At 34.3% G+C, this 14,654-nt stretch overlaps 6 protein-coding genes across 9 annotated transcripts; 3 read left to right on the top strand and 3 right to left on the bottom strand.

Moving 5' to 3' along the window:
• Positions 1 to 1,754: 1,754 nt before the first annotated feature.
• Positions 1,755 to 6,441, bottom strand: LOC105225281 (transcription factor 25). 2 transcript variants are annotated; one of them, XM_049458368.1, is made up of 10 exons: positions 6,244 to 6,441; positions 6,015 to 6,184; positions 5,453 to 5,638; positions 5,017 to 5,204; positions 4,634 to 4,950; positions 4,130 to 4,537; positions 3,918 to 4,059; positions 3,524 to 3,847; positions 2,560 to 2,822; positions 1,755 to 2,437 (listed from the first exon to the last, which is right to left on the bottom strand). In XM_049458368.1, the coding sequence occupies exons 2-10, from the start codon at positions 6,162 to 6,164 to the stop codon at positions 2,259 to 2,261; spliced, it is 2,157 nt and encodes a 718-aa protein (XP_049314325.1). In that variant the 5' UTR covers positions 6,165 to 6,184; positions 6,244 to 6,441; the 3' UTR covers positions 1,755 to 2,258. The 2 variants fall into 2 exon arrangements, with proteins under 2 accessions (XP_049314325.1, XP_011201978.1); XM_011203676.4 differs by having other exon boundaries at positions 6,015 to 6,246; positions 6,304 to 6,436.
• Positions 6,442 to 6,613: 172 nt separating this feature from the next.
• Positions 6,614 to 8,321, top strand: LOC105225282 (EARP-interacting protein homolog). Its single transcript, XM_011203678.4, has 4 exons — positions 6,614 to 6,972; positions 7,053 to 7,184; positions 7,242 to 7,448; positions 7,511 to 8,321. Exons 1-4 carry the CDS (start codon positions 6,931 to 6,933, stop codon positions 8,240 to 8,242), a joined length of 1,113 nt encoding a protein of 370 aa, XP_011201980.1. The 5' UTR covers positions 6,614 to 6,930; the 3' UTR covers positions 8,243 to 8,321.
• LOC105225283 (kxDL motif-containing protein CG10681) lies at positions 8,258 to 9,298 on the bottom strand. Its single transcript, XM_011203679.4, has 2 exons — positions 8,902 to 9,298; positions 8,258 to 8,842 (listed from the first exon to the last, which is right to left on the bottom strand). The coding sequence occupies exons 1-2, from the start codon at positions 9,093 to 9,095 to the stop codon at positions 8,347 to 8,349; spliced, it is 690 nt and encodes a 229-aa protein (XP_011201981.2). The 5' UTR covers positions 9,096 to 9,298; the 3' UTR covers positions 8,258 to 8,346.
• Positions 9,299 to 9,491: 193 nt separating this feature from the next.
• Positions 9,492 to 11,142, top strand: LOC105225285 (ubiquitin-conjugating enzyme E2 C). The gene is made up of 2 exons (XM_011203681.4): positions 9,492 to 9,790; positions 9,853 to 11,142. Exons 1-2 carry the CDS (start codon positions 9,693 to 9,695, stop codon positions 10,280 to 10,282), a joined length of 528 nt encoding a protein of 175 aa, XP_011201983.1. The 5' UTR covers positions 9,492 to 9,692; the 3' UTR covers positions 10,283 to 11,142.
• A 31-nt stretch (positions 11,143 to 11,173) lies between these two features.
• On the bottom strand, positions 11,174 to 12,034 carry LOC105225284 (uncharacterized). Its single transcript, XM_011203680.3, has 3 exons — positions 11,731 to 12,034; positions 11,489 to 11,674; positions 11,174 to 11,436 (listed from the first exon to the last, which is right to left on the bottom strand). Exons 1-3 carry the CDS (start codon positions 11,801 to 11,803, stop codon positions 11,204 to 11,206), a joined length of 492 nt encoding a protein of 163 aa, XP_011201982.2. The 5' UTR covers positions 11,804 to 12,034; the 3' UTR covers positions 11,174 to 11,203.
• A 57-nt stretch (positions 12,035 to 12,091) lies between these two features.
• On the top strand, positions 12,092 to 14,421 carry LOC105225286 (transmembrane protein 267). 3 transcript variants are annotated; one of them, XM_011203682.4, is made up of 3 exons: positions 12,092 to 12,319; positions 12,448 to 12,978; positions 13,051 to 14,421. In XM_011203682.4, the coding sequence occupies exons 2-3, from the start codon at positions 12,688 to 12,690 to the stop codon at positions 13,423 to 13,425; spliced, it is 666 nt and encodes a 221-aa protein (XP_011201984.1). In that variant the 5' UTR covers positions 12,092 to 12,319; positions 12,448 to 12,687; the 3' UTR covers positions 13,426 to 14,421. The 3 variants fall into 3 exon arrangements, with proteins under 3 accessions (XP_011201984.1, XP_011201985.1, XP_011201986.1); XM_011203683.4 differs by having other exon boundaries at positions 12,105 to 12,319; positions 12,387 to 12,978; XM_011203684.4 differs by having other exon boundaries at positions 12,105 to 12,319; positions 12,661 to 12,978.
• Positions 14,422 to 14,654: the final 233 nt, after the last annotated feature.

The raw sequence follows: 14,654 nt of genomic DNA on the forward strand, positions 1-14,654 counted from the left end.
ACGAACTTGATTCCGATCGACAAGTAGCCTGAGTTTTTCCCTTGGGAAATTGATTACATACTATTTCAACGTTTTGAGGTTGTATCCCATTAGCAACTTAACATGGCGCATGCCTGTGCGCACTATGGTGTACAACCATCTGATAGTTCTGGGTTTGACCCCCAGGATTTACCAGCGAGCCGATTGCACACCATCAGTGCCATTCAATATGCTGCTTTCACCGCAAAGTGGAATCCAGCGTGAGACCAAGGTATTTGACCTTATTAGTCATCTCTGTCTCTCTTCCCCCGAGTGTAAAGTTCCTGAGACCAGGAAGAAACTTGTGTCTCGTAAACCAGACAATGGTCATATCCAAGGTGTTAATGTCTAGTCCAACACTACTGCATTCCTTGCCTAGGCCTAGTCTCCTTTTTACTATATCGCAGAGAGTGTCCTCAAATTTTCTTCTGGCTATGCTAACAATGTCCGCATTCCCTTGAGAGCGGATTCCATTGTTAGTTAGCAACAGTTAGAACAGTAGTTCATCCAAGGCGAGTTTCCACAGCAGGGGGATAGCACTCCTCCCTGTGGACAACCTCTTGTAGTGCGGAGACAAATTCTGGTATCTCCTACTGTAGTTTCTGGCCACCTAGATGACCTGCTGGTGGTAGAGGAGGCAATATTCCTCTGCGTTTGATCTTCTTTTTGCGACCTCCTACGGCACAAGCCCGTTGGGACTCTCCCGAATCGGAGCAGCTGATTATTATTTATTATCGCCTGCTGAACGCCGCTGCATGGGGCATGCGCCCGCTCCTTAGGAGGTAAGAGAAAGATAAAACAAGGCAGCTAAAGTCATCACATTTAACGTGAGCTTGCTCTTATAGTACCTAACATAAGAGGTGAGAAGACTAAGGAAAGCTCTGAAAGGCTCATCTACAAATTACATCAAATTCTCGAGATGCTAACAGTAAGATACTATTCAAGCATTAATTATCACAATGTAACAGACAGCCGAGTTTACGTAACCGGAACGGACATAGATTGTTTATCCGGCCAAGGACTGTCAACTACGACTAATAAAATAAGATAATATGATACCAAACATAGCTGCAATCTTTTATCGAATGTGGAATTCTTTCGAAACTTTTTCTAATCTAAAGGCTTACAAACAACTAAACGTATTTCCCCTATTTTGAAACTGGCTAGAGTATAAAACTAAGAAACGAACTTAGCCTACCAATTTTACTGAACTTCAAAACTTCAACCAATACGCAGTTGATTTGAAACACGTAATAAGGGCTCTATTAAACAATCCTACTGATGTGACAACCAAAGAGAGCTTGACAAACCAAAACAAATTAGAGTCGATTTCCAAGTATATAAAACTTTTATTTTGAGGGGTTAGAATTTACTTTTATTAAAATTTGGTTTCACGACATTATCATAACAAATTTTAGTTAGAAAACAAGACGAAAAGAGTTTTCGTCAATTATAGACGTCACTCACTCCGCCTTTGAGCGTCGTTTCACATGATTTTCTTTCAAATGCAATTTTGCATTAACAGTACATTTCCATATGTCATGTAATGTACCTGTTTATAACTGATCAAAGTGACAGCGTAATTAAATTGCAATTTGAAATGCTGCACATACATAAATAGCATAATTATGTATGTATGTATATATGTCTGTGGTATGTATATGAATAGTTTTTAAAAGTGTAATAAAGTTAATAATTTGGTGGTGCTGACGTTAAGATTAGAGAACACACATACATTTGTCTGCGAGTTTATAATTAAAATGTATTTATATTTGTTAACAGTAATTCATTTATTTTTCTTTTAAATATATTTCTGAAAGCCATTAATTTATGCATATTTCTTTTTGTGTACTTTTACGTACACACATGTGTTTACATATCCAGTAAAAGTGCGATTACATGCAATGCTTCTTCTCTTCCTTTCTCCATTAAAGTATTAAATTTGTTTAAAGTTTTTGTTCATCATTTTTTTTTTTATCAAACTTAAATTGTTTTTTTTTTTTATAGTTTTTTCTGGTTAAGATATTTTATAAAATGTAAGTTTCAAAAGGCTTTCCCATTCGACGGGTATTTGTTCTGCGTTTTAAAGGTTGTTCTCTGCTTGATTCTTGTAAACTTTGATAGAAGTGAAGTAAAGTGGTTGATTAGAATCGAAGTAAATTAGAATGGAATTGTAGAAAGAATTTTAACAGAAAAGAAGAAAGTTAAAGGAAAACGAATTAAAGACGCGCGGCATCAATTCAATCAAAGTAATCGCTGGTGTCTTCCTCGGAACTGCCGTTTTCTTCAGCATCAGCCGTCTGCATGGGTTCGACAATACGGAAATTTTGCAGGAAATCACGCATAGCATCTACGATATTTGTCAGCGATTGTGTGAGTTCTCGATATGAAGCGCCGCCTTCAGGATTGGCGGCAGGATCTGAAAATAATTAGAAATTAATTTTAAATTTAATCTGCATGTGGAGTGTGGCAACACGTTACACGAGTATCCGCTTCATTTTAACCTACGAAAAATTACAAATTTGTTTTCAATTAACACACCTTCAGCGGCGACATTTTCCAAATTCGCATTTAATGCTTGAAGATGGCGATCCACTTGCGCTACTTCATCATCATCATGACCCACATTAGCTTGTGGTGGGGGCAGAGCATTTGCACGTTCGGCCACAGCTTCCACAACGGCATTTTGTTGCTGTTGTTGCTCACCACCACGATTATTCAAATTGAATGACGGCATTAGCGATTCAAAGAACATGAGAACCGATCGGTTTGGGCCGGTTGTCGGGCTGCTAGACGATGATTTTCTATAAAATAATAAAATGGTATAAATAAATTATTGTATATAGAGCGCTGCGCTAACAAAAAACAGTATGCATATATTAATGAAATTTGAGACGAACAATAAAATTTTACTTTTTGTGCAATTTACTTTTGTTTTAATTAAAGTCAAAAATTTAAATCGAAAAAAATAAAAAAAAAAACTGTTTTTGTTGGCGCAAGCACGATATGCATTATTAAAGAAAAGAATAGTTTGACTACAAAAATGTTAAATACAATGTATACATAAAAGACATAATGTCAAATATCAATGAGAATATGTGCAACAGCAAAAATATTCTGCTTTTAAGGGTTTTGTTGCAACCCACTTTATAAAGATAACTTGATAAATATTTATTTCGTTGTCAAATTTCGATTTAAAATAAAATAAAAAACATAAATAATAAAAATCATAAAAATTAAATATATAAATTCAATAATTTAAAAACTGTGCTTATATCTAGTCTTTCTTGTTTGTTTTCGAATCCGTACATTATTACCAAATTGGTTCCGAGTTAATTATATTAATTAATTTAAAATAAAATAAAAAAGTAATTCAGTTCTGTTGCAGTTACGTCATAGTATACAGAGTCTAACATTACTTGTGTACAAAGTTTAAATACCGCACAAGTATTGTATCTAAACATTGCATTATGGTAAGAGTTTATCCAATTGTTCTTGTGTATACCGCTCATAGGAATTCATCGAGTCCAGTGGCGGCAAAGGATCATACATCACTATCGGATCCTTCTCCGTGCTGAGGAATGGAGCTAATGGTACCTTTTCCTTATAATCCGATAGTATCACATGACGTAAAATGGGGCGTGGCGGCGAGACATAACGCACCGCACGTTTCTTGTTATAATCATTAATTATTTCATCCTTTTTATCAACAAGATCCAAAACTGTATTAACGTTATGCTCCAACCAAGGCAACATATTGTCCACACGCCACACTACTTTGGCTCGACAGACGTACAATGACACAAGCTGATGCAGTGAAGGTGATTGGCTATGAGATAAAGAGAGAGAGAGTCCAGTAATTGTTACAAAGTTATGGTAATGAAAATTAACAACTTTACCTGCTAGATATCGAAGAGTTAAAGTAAGACGATGCTATTACACGCATATCTGTATTTACAGATAATTCATCCAGCAGCAGACGCAACACTCCAGGAAACATTAACAGTGCATACTGCAAAGCTTTATTTGATTTTTCACAATCTATCCGAAATATAAAAATTTATTTATTTTTACTAATGTATTATAATAATATTGAAAAAATTGTACCAACCTCCTGATTGGCAAAATAATGCCAAAGCATATGAGTATGCCATGTTGGGTAGCTGTGATAAGTTGCGCACGGTATCGTATTCCTCGTAGAATTTTATAAGCCAAGCATATTGCTTGCTACGCAAAGCATAGTAGTCAATAATCAGTACAATAGCAAGCGGATCTACTTTCGGATTTATATTCAATATTAATTTGGATATTTCAAAAGCGGTGCGACAACAAGCACGCGCTTCCAAATATTGCGCATATTTAAACAATGTAATAAAGAATGCCCGATTTTCTTGGCGACGGTAATCAAGACGACAATTGCCCGATGTCAAACTAAAACATGGATGTAGTGAGTACTCTAGCACAAGTACGGCGCGCTCAATGAGTTCAGTAGCTAAGCTATAGTTCTCTGTCATTTTACCTATGCATGAGATTATTATAGATAAAAAAAAGTATATGATTTTATATAAAGTTTGTACGTGTTTACATAAAATTTCCATATTCGCTTAACACTTACATAATTCACTTAGCTGTATTAAAGAATCCACGTGATATGGGCAACGCCTAATCAAACTAATAAAGAATTCTGAATCAGTGCGTTCAACAGCTTGCAAAAATAAATTTTGTATTCCCTGATAGTATGCGCTGTGTTCGAAAGCAAACCATTGAATTTTCTCTAAAGGATTAATGTGAGCACGGCTAGGACCTGCCAACTGATCAGGCGGCTGTACTGCTTTCATAGAGATAACGTTTTTCGGGATACGAGGCCAGGAATCTTTGGCAGTAACCATATATGTACACTTCAGTGTCGGTTTTTGACGGCCACGTTTATTTCTTAAAAGAGAAGTACAATATAAATTATTTAAATGTCGATGGCAGCAACCAATTAGTAATACTTACTCAATTTTAACAACTCGTTTACCAAATGTTCGGCGCATCTCATTTTGTGGATTTAAGTGTCTTAGTTCCACTCTCAGCAATGAATTATCTACCTCTATTCTAGGAGGTTCCAAATTTTCGTTTTGGTTTGTGGCATCATTTACTTTCCCTATAAGCGAGTCTATGTCACTTAGATATTTATCTGTAAGCTAGAGTAAAATTAAATTAAATTACATTAATTTACATAAATATAAATTAAAGGTGTATTCTCGGACTAAGCAAATTTTTAACATTTAAGAGTATACATTTAAAAGCTTAATACTTTTCAGTATTTATATCCTATTTTATGTTTATTAGCCTGGCTTACTTGACCTAGTGCACTAATAATATCGGTTTAGAACGGCAGCGAGCGATTCAAAATAAACATTCATTCACACTTTCATGTTTTTCAACTTGCCTCATTATCCTCACTGCTTATGTGATTGCCGGTGTATTTTGCCTTCTTCTTGCGCTTCTTCTTCTTCTTTTGTTTGGCTGCACCACCACCACCTGCACCACTTGGTAGATTTGCCGCCGTTGAAGCGTGCTCCGTTTCGTTGTCATCCTCTTTGACTTCGCTCTCCGAGAAACTTTGTTGATTCAACTGGTGTGACGTAGGTGGTATTCAAATGTTATGTTCAAAAGTTAATGTGAAAACGTAGAACGAAAAGAAAAAACAAAAGTGATATACAGTGAAAATTTTGTGTCACTTTTTAGTTTCAGAGTAAAATATAACATTTTAGAATTGCTATTTAACGCCAATAGTATGTATATCGCATTATTAGGAGCTTCCTTCCGTTTCTCTGACTAGTACAATATTAAAGGTGTCTGTTGCATATGCAATTCTTTTGAATTCGTGTCATTTGTCTCTATACTTTGACGATTTTTGTCATTCAGTTGGTCCAATTGGATGATGCGTTCTTTCTATATATGTATATATCTAGCTCCTTGTGCACTTCGTGGTTATTGAAATTACTTACCAGGTCAAAGGGATTCAAGTGCTTTCCCCGTGTTGTTTCCAATTCATCATCGTCTTCACTTAGTTGGTCATCATCGTTGCTATCTTTGCCATCGATTATTAAATCCTTTTCTATACCACTTTGCAATTTCTTAAGTGCGCGAGATGACATTTTTATAAACTTCGCCTTTTCTAATGATAGATACTTCACAAGTTGCTATTAACACGTTTTTAAAACTGTTTATACGAACCAACTGTTAATAAATATTTTTTTTTTAATTTCCAAAAGGAATAATATATTTATCTTTTACTTCATATCGGAACTCGTTCAAGTCAATGTTAAGAAAATTTACGTGTTTTGATTGCGACCGATGTTGAGAGAAAATCAATATTGTTGGAAAATTTGTTGCGACCTCGTCACCAGCTCTCCATTTATTTTACTTCGTCTAGAAAGACTTGATAAAAAACGAACGAAATGTTCCGAAAAAAGTTATGTGTGTTTGTTTACAAATTTTGAAGTTTCTTAGGTAATGCCATATCAATTGAAAATTGTTCGACAGACTTCGGTGGATGGTTGCTTATCAGCCGAATATTTTTATTGTAAAAAATTTATTTACTTTACTTTGTTGTTATGACATGTTTTTTATCATCACTATATTGTAATGCTTATTTGCAATAACAACATGAAATTTAGTTGGTAAAACGATTTTTCGACAGTTCTCTCCGTGCAAAGTTAGTATGCTATTAGCGATAAGCAGTCGCTGCTGCTTTTTATGGTAGCAGCTGATTCGAAGATACGTATAAACAAACAAACAAAAAACTGTCAAAACATATGTGTATATTTTGTTGATCCTTAAAAAAAGAGATATAACTTATATTAAACGAAAAAATTGAATTTATTAAGGTAGTTAAAAACCTCTTCCTCAACTTGTTATGAAATGGAGGAATCTAACGGATTGATTTATGGCTTAGAATTGCAAGTACGACGTTTAAACATATTAAAGCTAAATATTTTTAAAATATATGTATGTATTCAATATGATAATTGTTCACTAAATAGGCTCGAGCCTTAACTCCGCAATACGGCGAAGGAAATGAGGTGCGCTTTTTTATAGCGACAAACTCTTTAAAACCTACAAATCAAGTGCATTTACTGGAGTTTAATGAAGAGCAAGCAAATGTAAAATCGAAGGTAAATCCATATAAAAAAGAAGTCTTTAGCATTTCAAATTACTTTTATTCCGCGTAGATCTACGAACATTCGCTTGGCGAAGTTTGGAAGTTAAATAGTAGTCCACATGATGAAAATTTGATTGCTTCCTGTTACAATGTTCTTAAAGGATCCCAAATACAAACACAAGCGGCATTGCTTGAAATGCCTGCGGAAGTGGATGATGAACAAAATTTAAAAATGGAGTTTCTACCTTGGCAGCAAGTTGAAACACTCGATACTGAGGTAACAATTAATAAATAAATGTGTGCTAATTAGAAACTTATGTAAATATAAATTAATTTCAGAAATTTGGTGATAAAGTGAAAACTGTTGAATTTCATCCCAGTCAGAAAAATACTTTAGCTTGTGTAGTAGATGGAAAAGTTGTCATTTTTGATCGTGCTGAATCGCAGACGCGTGTTGTAGCGGAAGCTGCAGCACCAAATGTACAAAAGAATTCCCCTTCTTTCACCACAGGCAAGTGGTCTCATCATCATCAGGGACATCAGTTTTTTACTTTACACGATTGTAGTGTGCGCTCGTTTGATATTCGTGACACGCAACACTGTGCGTGGTCCATTGAGGATGCACACAATCAGCTTGTTCGTGATCTGGATTGCAATCCAAATAAGCAATGCCATATTGTAACAGGCGGTGATGATGGCGCAGTAAAAGTGTGGGATTGTCGTATGCCAAAAGAAGCAGTATTTTCACGTAATGACCACTCTCATTGGGTTTGGTCGGTGCGATTTAATACATTCCATGACCAACTAATATTATCGAGCTCAAGTGATTGCAAAGTTTTACTGACATGTGCTGGTTCGGTAAGCTCTGAGGCATCTAGTGATGCATTGCCGGAGGAACGTCGTCGTGTACTTTCAGATGGTTTATTACAGACTTTTGATCAACATGAAGACTCGGTTTATTGCGTTGAGTGGAGCAATGTAGATCCTTGGATCTTTGCGTCGCTGAGTTACGATGGGCGTGTTCTAATTTCAAAAGTCCCAAAGCAATACAAATATCAAATAATATTGTAAATTATATTTTTTGGATTTATACATCATGTATATTGTTTTATTCTAATTTTAAATAAAATATATTAATGTAATACTAAATAACATATATAGACTTTAAGTATTGCCTAGCCAGTGTCCTCAGATGTAGCGTCCGAGGAGTCATTGGGGTTCGTGGTTTCGATTGAGCATACACGTTTAATTAACTCATTTTCAATGGGTTTGCCATTGTCCACGGCTTCTTCCATTTGCACATATTCAACTGTGGTGCTTTTATTTAAAGAATCTCTATTGGTTTTCGAAGATGTGTCATCAACATTAGTACAACATTCCACACTTTTTTTCTCTGCATTCGATTTGGTACTCTTTGCTTCTGTCTCATCTTCTGCTTCCTCTGCTAAACTGCTTCGTTGAGGCTGGGCCTCGGCGTAGTCTAAAGGATACTGTTGGCTTAGCTTTTGTTTTATGGAACGCACTTTCCTAAAAATATAATCCAGATCCTTTTTCATTTCAGTTAGTAATTTCACATGTTTTTTGAAATCATCATTCGCATTTTTAAGACGACTTTGCGATAATTGGTTACAGTTTAACATCATCTCATTCGTTTTTTCAAACCGCTGTAGCCTATAGTTAGCAAAACAATTATTTTGGAGTAACAATAATAGTGTTTGAAATGGGCTCACATTTGCTTTTGCGCTCTTATCATAGTTTCAACGTCTCCTTGATTGACTAATCCAGCCAATCCTTGGATAAAAACTTCAGCCGCCGTATAGTTGTGGAATCCTTCAAATTCACTTTCGGGTGTACCATTCTCCGTTGCGTTACCATTATGACTCTTGGCAGTAGGAGATTGCACTCCCTGAAGGTTCTGAGCCATTGTATCTCCGTTGTCCAATTTGAATCTAAAAGATTTACTTTGTTTTCTTTAATATTGCTTATTGATTTTGTTTTCACTCTATTATGATAAAACAAACGTACAATCACTGCCAGATATGTTATTACATTTCAATAGGTGGGCCACCCCCATACTTATCATAGTCATAATTTATATGAATATTTGTTGAGTTGTGAATTTACTAAAATTTCTTTTTAATTATTAAGTCTAAATTAAATAAATGTAATGAATGTAAATTATATGTTATAATCATTAAAATTATTAATTTTTTCATTACTTTCCAATTTGTTTCGCTAATGCCCGGCAGGTGGAGCAGGCTGAATTGCTGAATTTGTCTCCTTTCAAAATCTCCATTTTGTTTATAACTGTCAATTTATACAGCGAATGTGAGAAGAGGCAGAATAAAAAAGTCATCAAATAGAGAAAACAACTTAGTTGCAGAAAAATTTAGCACCACTAATAAAATAAAAATATTTATTGGCGTCGAAAACTTCAAAAAAACCTTGCAAAAATTGCAATCGTTTAGCCAGTGATTAAATTGCTTATATCTAGTAAAAATTCTCAGTTTTCTAAAATATAATGGCTCAGAACATCAGTCCAGAGCATAGTGGAGTAGACTCTGCGAAACAAGGTGCTAACTCCTGTGCAGCAAAGCATGGGCATGCAGTTAGTAAACGGTATGTCTGGAATTATGATATTTATATATACTAATAATTGATATCTTCACTGGTTATAATAGTCTCCAAAAAGAATTGATGAACTTAATGATGGCAACAGAGAAAGGTATATCAGCATTTCCTGATGGTGAAAATATATTTAAATGGATTGGTACGATTGCTGGTCCGGCCAATACAGTATATGTGGGTCAAAAATATCGCCTCTCGTTGGAGTTTCCAAATTCATATCCATACGCACCACCAGCCGTAAAATTTTTGACACCCTGTTTCCATCCAAACGTAGATCTAGCTGGCTGTATATGTTTGGATATATTGAAAGATAAATGGTCGGCCCTATATGATGTACGCACAATCCTGCTGTCCATACAATCGCTATTGGGGGAGCCCAATAATGATAGTCCGCTAAACGCTCAGGCGGCAATGATGTGGGCGGATCAAGCCGAGTACAAAAAATACCTGGATGCCTTTTACGAAAAACACAAGGACACATAAATTCTTAAATCCTGAATAATAAAAGGCAGTGCGATAGACGCTTTAATACTGAAAAAATACGTTACATTGTTCATAATTGTCGGGTCGTGGTGTTGTTCTCGTCAGAATGGTCAAAGTCAACGAAAAAGTGTCTTCGCTGTGCTGATTCATACAACACATTTAAGCATTATTAGTACACCATCAAACTCTGCATTATTATGAAATTCATCTGTAATCGATTTTACTTTGTAGTTTAAAAAGTTTCTACGATCTGTTGTCAGTTCACTGCCGACGCTGCCACCGTAAGCCTGTGAGCAACCACACAACACAAAACATGTTAAGTCGTTTATTAAGAGATACATATGCGCTATTTATAAGAACATTTTAAGTAGGTGTAATTAAATTTTTTAACAATGCTTTCATGTAATTATTTTGCTATTATTTAGTATTTAAAAGTTTGTTTATACCTTTATGACTCAATTAACACAACTATTCTTATTTAGACATATTCATATTTCTGTAAAACACACTTGTGAGGCGGTTTTATAGCGAAACAGTCAAATAGTTTAAAACCAACATGTCTATTTGTTAATTATTCGTTTAGTTTCATATTTTATTTTGTGGATTTTACATTTTAGATGTGATGTTCAACAAACTTGTAGAACACGCTAAACAAGCACACCTAGCGTCTAAGTGGAATACACAGTTAAATAATTCATGAGTCCCATTATAAATTAAATTGCTAAATAAATAAATGTCAACATAAAATTAATTGAAATAAAATGAAATGTATTGATTAAATAATAAATAATTGTAACGGTGATGACCAAATTGGAAATGAAGACATTAAAATAGAATTGTATTTCTTCACGACAGCTGAATGAATTGTTTTTATCTGGGTGGTATCGGAGATTTATTTAAATCACTTTGTGGTGCGACCTTTTATATTGAATTTTCGTGGTTCGTACATTCTTTTTGCAATAATTCACGCGTTTTAATATTAAATTGTTCAATATTAGTTTTGTAGAGATCCGCTGCTTCGCTATTCAACGGATCGTCTGGGTTAGGAGAAGCTAGTAGTAATTGAATGGAGAGTAGCATTGACTCCAGTGTAATAGCAGGATTGTAAGATCCGGTTGGCGGCATACGTAACAAATCCAAGCAAATTTTGCCCGCTAATTGAAACAAAATTAGTTATGTTTAAATAAAACTTCTCAATAAACTCACAGTTGTCTATATTTGGATGATAAATTGGTGTTGAGAACTTGAACGTTGGTGGTTGGAAAGGATACTGGGTGCCAAAACGTATTTTAATTTCGAATACACCGCCTTCATATGGTGAACCTTTTGGTCCTGGAACTTTCGCCAACAAATTCGAGTAATCGTCATTTGATTCCGGCGCACAAAAAATACCTACAATCAGAAGATATCCAATATAAATTTAAAATATTAATTTATTATACTCTTACCATGATCAGACTGATCCTTCACCAACTGTTTAACTTCAATTGGGATTCTCATTTTTTTAATTTTATCGTTCATATTATTATAATTTAATTTTAGTTTTCAAATCCTTTTATAAACAGCTGATTATGTTTGGCGCCACATAGTAGGTATAAACGCTTGGTTGAATCGATTATTTAGAAAGACAACCGATCTTTATTTAAATTTAGGAGGTAGGAGGTTTCTTGTGTTATATGTTGCTATATCATGTATCCGTTTAATATATCACATTTACGCAGTCAAAACTTATTTGAAATGTGTATTTTTTAACCTTTTAATAAATTTTGTTATTTTGTACTGAATGCAACCGTGAAGATTGAAAACAGAACACAGCTGTTTAGTTCAAGGTTCAAGGAATTTTGTTGCCGGTGAAAAAACAACACAAAATATGGAATATGTAGTAAATGCGATAATTTGTACACAAACCGTGAAAAGTAAATTAGGGCATTGTTATTAGCAGTGGAAGGGTGTTAAGAATTACCGCCTCTTCACCTTAAGTTTGCACATGGCTAAATCGAAAGGTGACGAGTGCACAACTTTGAAAAATCGACACAGGTAAAAAATTTATGCAGCATTATTTGGTTGCAACTAATTGTACTGATTATTACTTATTGTTTATTAGGTGAGTCGTTGACGTGTAAAGATAAATTGAACGTTTGCAAAAGTGCCTTTTCTTTTCAAAGCATATATGTATTTATGGAATTTAACGCACAACTTACACAACATTTGAGTTACAAATGCAGAGAAAAGTGAATAACGACTTTGATAAACAACTATAAACTGTGTGTCGAAAAATCTAATAACGACAAGAACTTTGATCCGTCCTCAGTATAAAAATCATTAAATAGCAGTTAAAACCAAAGTTACTTCGTATCACATTTTTGTTATTTGCTTAGGCAACACAAGTTTTTAATAAACTGCAAATGCACTGCCATATAATGGTCTACGTACGCATTGTGCTTACAACGTTACTGACTATCACCTGTCTACTGGGAGACAATTTTGTTGAGCTAACACAGCATCCTCTATTAAAAGCATTAGCCGATAATGCTACACACGCTATAATTGGTGCATTAACAGGAATCGCGTTTGCTGTTCAATTTCATGAGCGTACGAGCAATTTGCTAGGATGGTTCTTGATATTCACCTGTTTCGCCGTATCTTCTTTAATTGATTTGGATCACTTTATAGAAGCGCGTTCACTTTACTTAGAGGTAAGATAATATAGTTTAAAATGGCAAAAGAACTTAATATTCAATATTACATTTATATGTGTACATATATAGGATGCGACTAACTTGCCCCGACGTCCTTTTCTACATTGTTCGAGTATAATTTTTGTAATACTCATTTTCTACCTATGCACGGCCAGTTTAAACTATTTTAAGACATCTTTAACATTTGGCGTGTTGCTTTGCGCTTTTGTCACACATCATACCCGTGATGCCGTGCGTCGTGGTTATTGGTTTTGCCCAATTGGTCACACTGGTCGCGTACCGAATGTGGCCTACATTGTGATAACTGTTTTGACGCCACATTTGGTGGCATATTTACATGGCATTTGTCGTAGTGGACCAGTACAGTACTTCCTGGGTCAGTATATAAAGCTGAGCGATAATTATCGTATTGGAAGTGGCGGTTATCGTTATATGAACGTGTAATTGTTTGGAATTAATATTTAATTGTTAAAATTGTTGATTAGTCGTAACAATATAGAAAATTAGTTCAAATCAGGCGTAATGTTCCAAGAGAACTTAAAACAAGTGATAGCACAACACATTTAAGCTTAGCTTATTTATATAAAGAGTTATAAAATGTAGCATAATAATCTGCTAATTATATATCCTTAGACTAAATATAGTAATTTTATTAAATTTCTAAACTATGTAAAGAAATACAGAGTAGCTGTAAAGATTTTAGTACGTTTTCCACAAAAATAACTAGTAACACAATTGACCAATGGATAATACGCTCATCTTCCAGTCAAATAAATTTGACAAAACTTAAATACTTAAAATATAAATAAACAAATAAAAAATAGTGTATTCAATAGCAATTACAAAGGTGATCATATTGCTCCGCAAACTATATTTTACTTCGCATTAGATTGACTACGTTTAATGATATCCATGACATTGTGATATATAAGACATTAAATAATACATATTTATATACATTAATACTTACATATATAACACTTTAAGCAATATTATATGACACGAATTATGACTCAATATATACTATATCACGAAACGTAGTTTTCCATTTATAACAAAATTTTATAAAATCACAGAATTAGTAATTGCTATGCAAAGTTTTTGATAACAACAAGTCTGAATGTCAAAACACATTTAACAGAATTTTTCAATGGAGTATACATATGTATATGCCACCACATATGCATATGTATGTATATAAATGTGCATACTTCTATGTATGTATGTACATATATATCTTTAAAATATTTAGATTTTGTGATTGAGTACAGTATGTGGAATAATTTAAAAAATTGGTACATATTTCCGCTTTTAGATTTCAAATCAACAACGAATTGTGATTTGATTTTAACATAACTTTTTTAAGTACAATTTATCGACACTTTCCACAAAGAAATTAAAGCTTGCCTTAAATAATAAATAAAATGCTTTTAAACTGAATATGATTAATATATATTTTCAAGTTTTTTTGCTGTTTTTGTTGTTGTTGTATTGGGCACTTAAGCGCCGTTAGGATGATAAGGATTAGCTAAGTTGTCGTCGACTTCATCCAATGGTAGGCCCAGGAAACGTGCAGTTTCGACGGGGTCGGACCAAAGAGATAAGGGTTGGTGGGGCATGCAAAGAGGTGGCCAGTGTCATATATATCCGAGTCTATTCTGGATAAGTAGGAG

The sequence above is a fragment of the Bactrocera dorsalis genome, chromosome 5 (genome assembly GCF_023373825.1).
Source record: "Bactrocera dorsalis isolate Fly_Bdor chromosome 5, ASM2337382v1, whole genome shotgun sequence".
Taxonomy (NCBI): domain Eukaryota; kingdom Metazoa; phylum Arthropoda; class Insecta; order Diptera; family Tephritidae; genus Bactrocera; species Bactrocera dorsalis.

Excerpts from the sequence above, each read along its gene's own strand:
- LOC105225285 (XM_011203681.4), top strand. The coding sequence starts at position 9,693 with ATGGCTCAGAACATCAGTCCAGAGCATAGTGGAGTAGACTCTGCGAAA. Across the intron at positions 9,791-9,852 it reads GGGCATGCAGTTAGTAAACG|TCTCCAAAAAGAATTGATGA; the intron begins GTATGTCTGGAA and ends TGGTTATAATAG.
- LOC105225284 (XM_011203680.3), bottom strand. The coding sequence starts at position 11,803 with ATGAACGATAAAATTAAAAAAATGAGAATCCCAATTGAAGTTAAACAG. Across the intron at positions 11,675-11,730 it reads GAAGGATCAGTCTGATCATG|GTATTTTTTGTGCGCCGGAA; the intron begins GTAAGAGTATAA and ends TTCTGATTGTAG. Across the intron at positions 11,437-11,488 it reads TCATCCAAATATAGACAACT|CGGGCAAAATTTGCTTGGAT; the intron begins GTGAGTTTATTG and ends TGTTTCAATTAG.
- LOC105225282 (XM_011203678.4), top strand. The coding sequence starts at position 6,931 with ATGGAGGAATCTAACGGATTGATTTATGGCTTAGAATTGCAA. Across the intron at positions 6,973-7,052 it reads TTTATGGCTTAGAATTGCAA|GCTCGAGCCTTAACTCCGCA; the intron begins GTACGACGTTTA and ends TTCACTAAATAG. Across the intron at positions 7,449-7,510 it reads TTGAAACACTCGATACTGAG|AAATTTGGTGATAAAGTGAA; the intron begins GTAACAATTAAT and ends AATTAATTTCAG.
- LOC105225283 (XM_011203679.4), bottom strand. The coding sequence starts at position 9,095 with ATGGCTCAGAACCTTCAGGGAGTGCAATCTCCTACTGCCAAGAGTCAT. Across the intron at positions 8,843-8,901 it reads ATAAGAGCGCAAAAGCAAAT|GCTACAGCGGTTTGAAAAAA; the intron begins GTGAGCCCATTT and ends TGCTAACTATAG.
- LOC105225286 (XM_011203682.4), top strand. The coding sequence starts at position 12,688 with ATGCACTGCCATATAATGGTCTACGTACGCATTGTGCTTACAACGTTA. Across the intron at positions 12,979-13,050 it reads CGCGTTCACTTTACTTAGAG|GATGCGACTAACTTGCCCCG; the intron begins GTAAGATAATAT and ends GTACATATATAG.
- LOC105225281 (XM_049458368.1), bottom strand. The coding sequence starts at position 6,164 with ATGTCATCTCGCGCACTTAAGAAATTGCAAAGTGGTATAGAAAAGGAT. Across the intron at positions 5,639-6,014 it reads ACTTGAATCCCTTTGACCTG|TTGAATCAACAAAGTTTCTC; the intron begins GTAAGTAATTTC and ends ACGTCACACCAG. Across the intron at positions 2,823-3,523 it reads TCGATGAATTCCTATGAGCG|AAAATCATCGTCTAGCAGCC; the intron begins GTATACACAAGA and ends ATTATTTTATAG.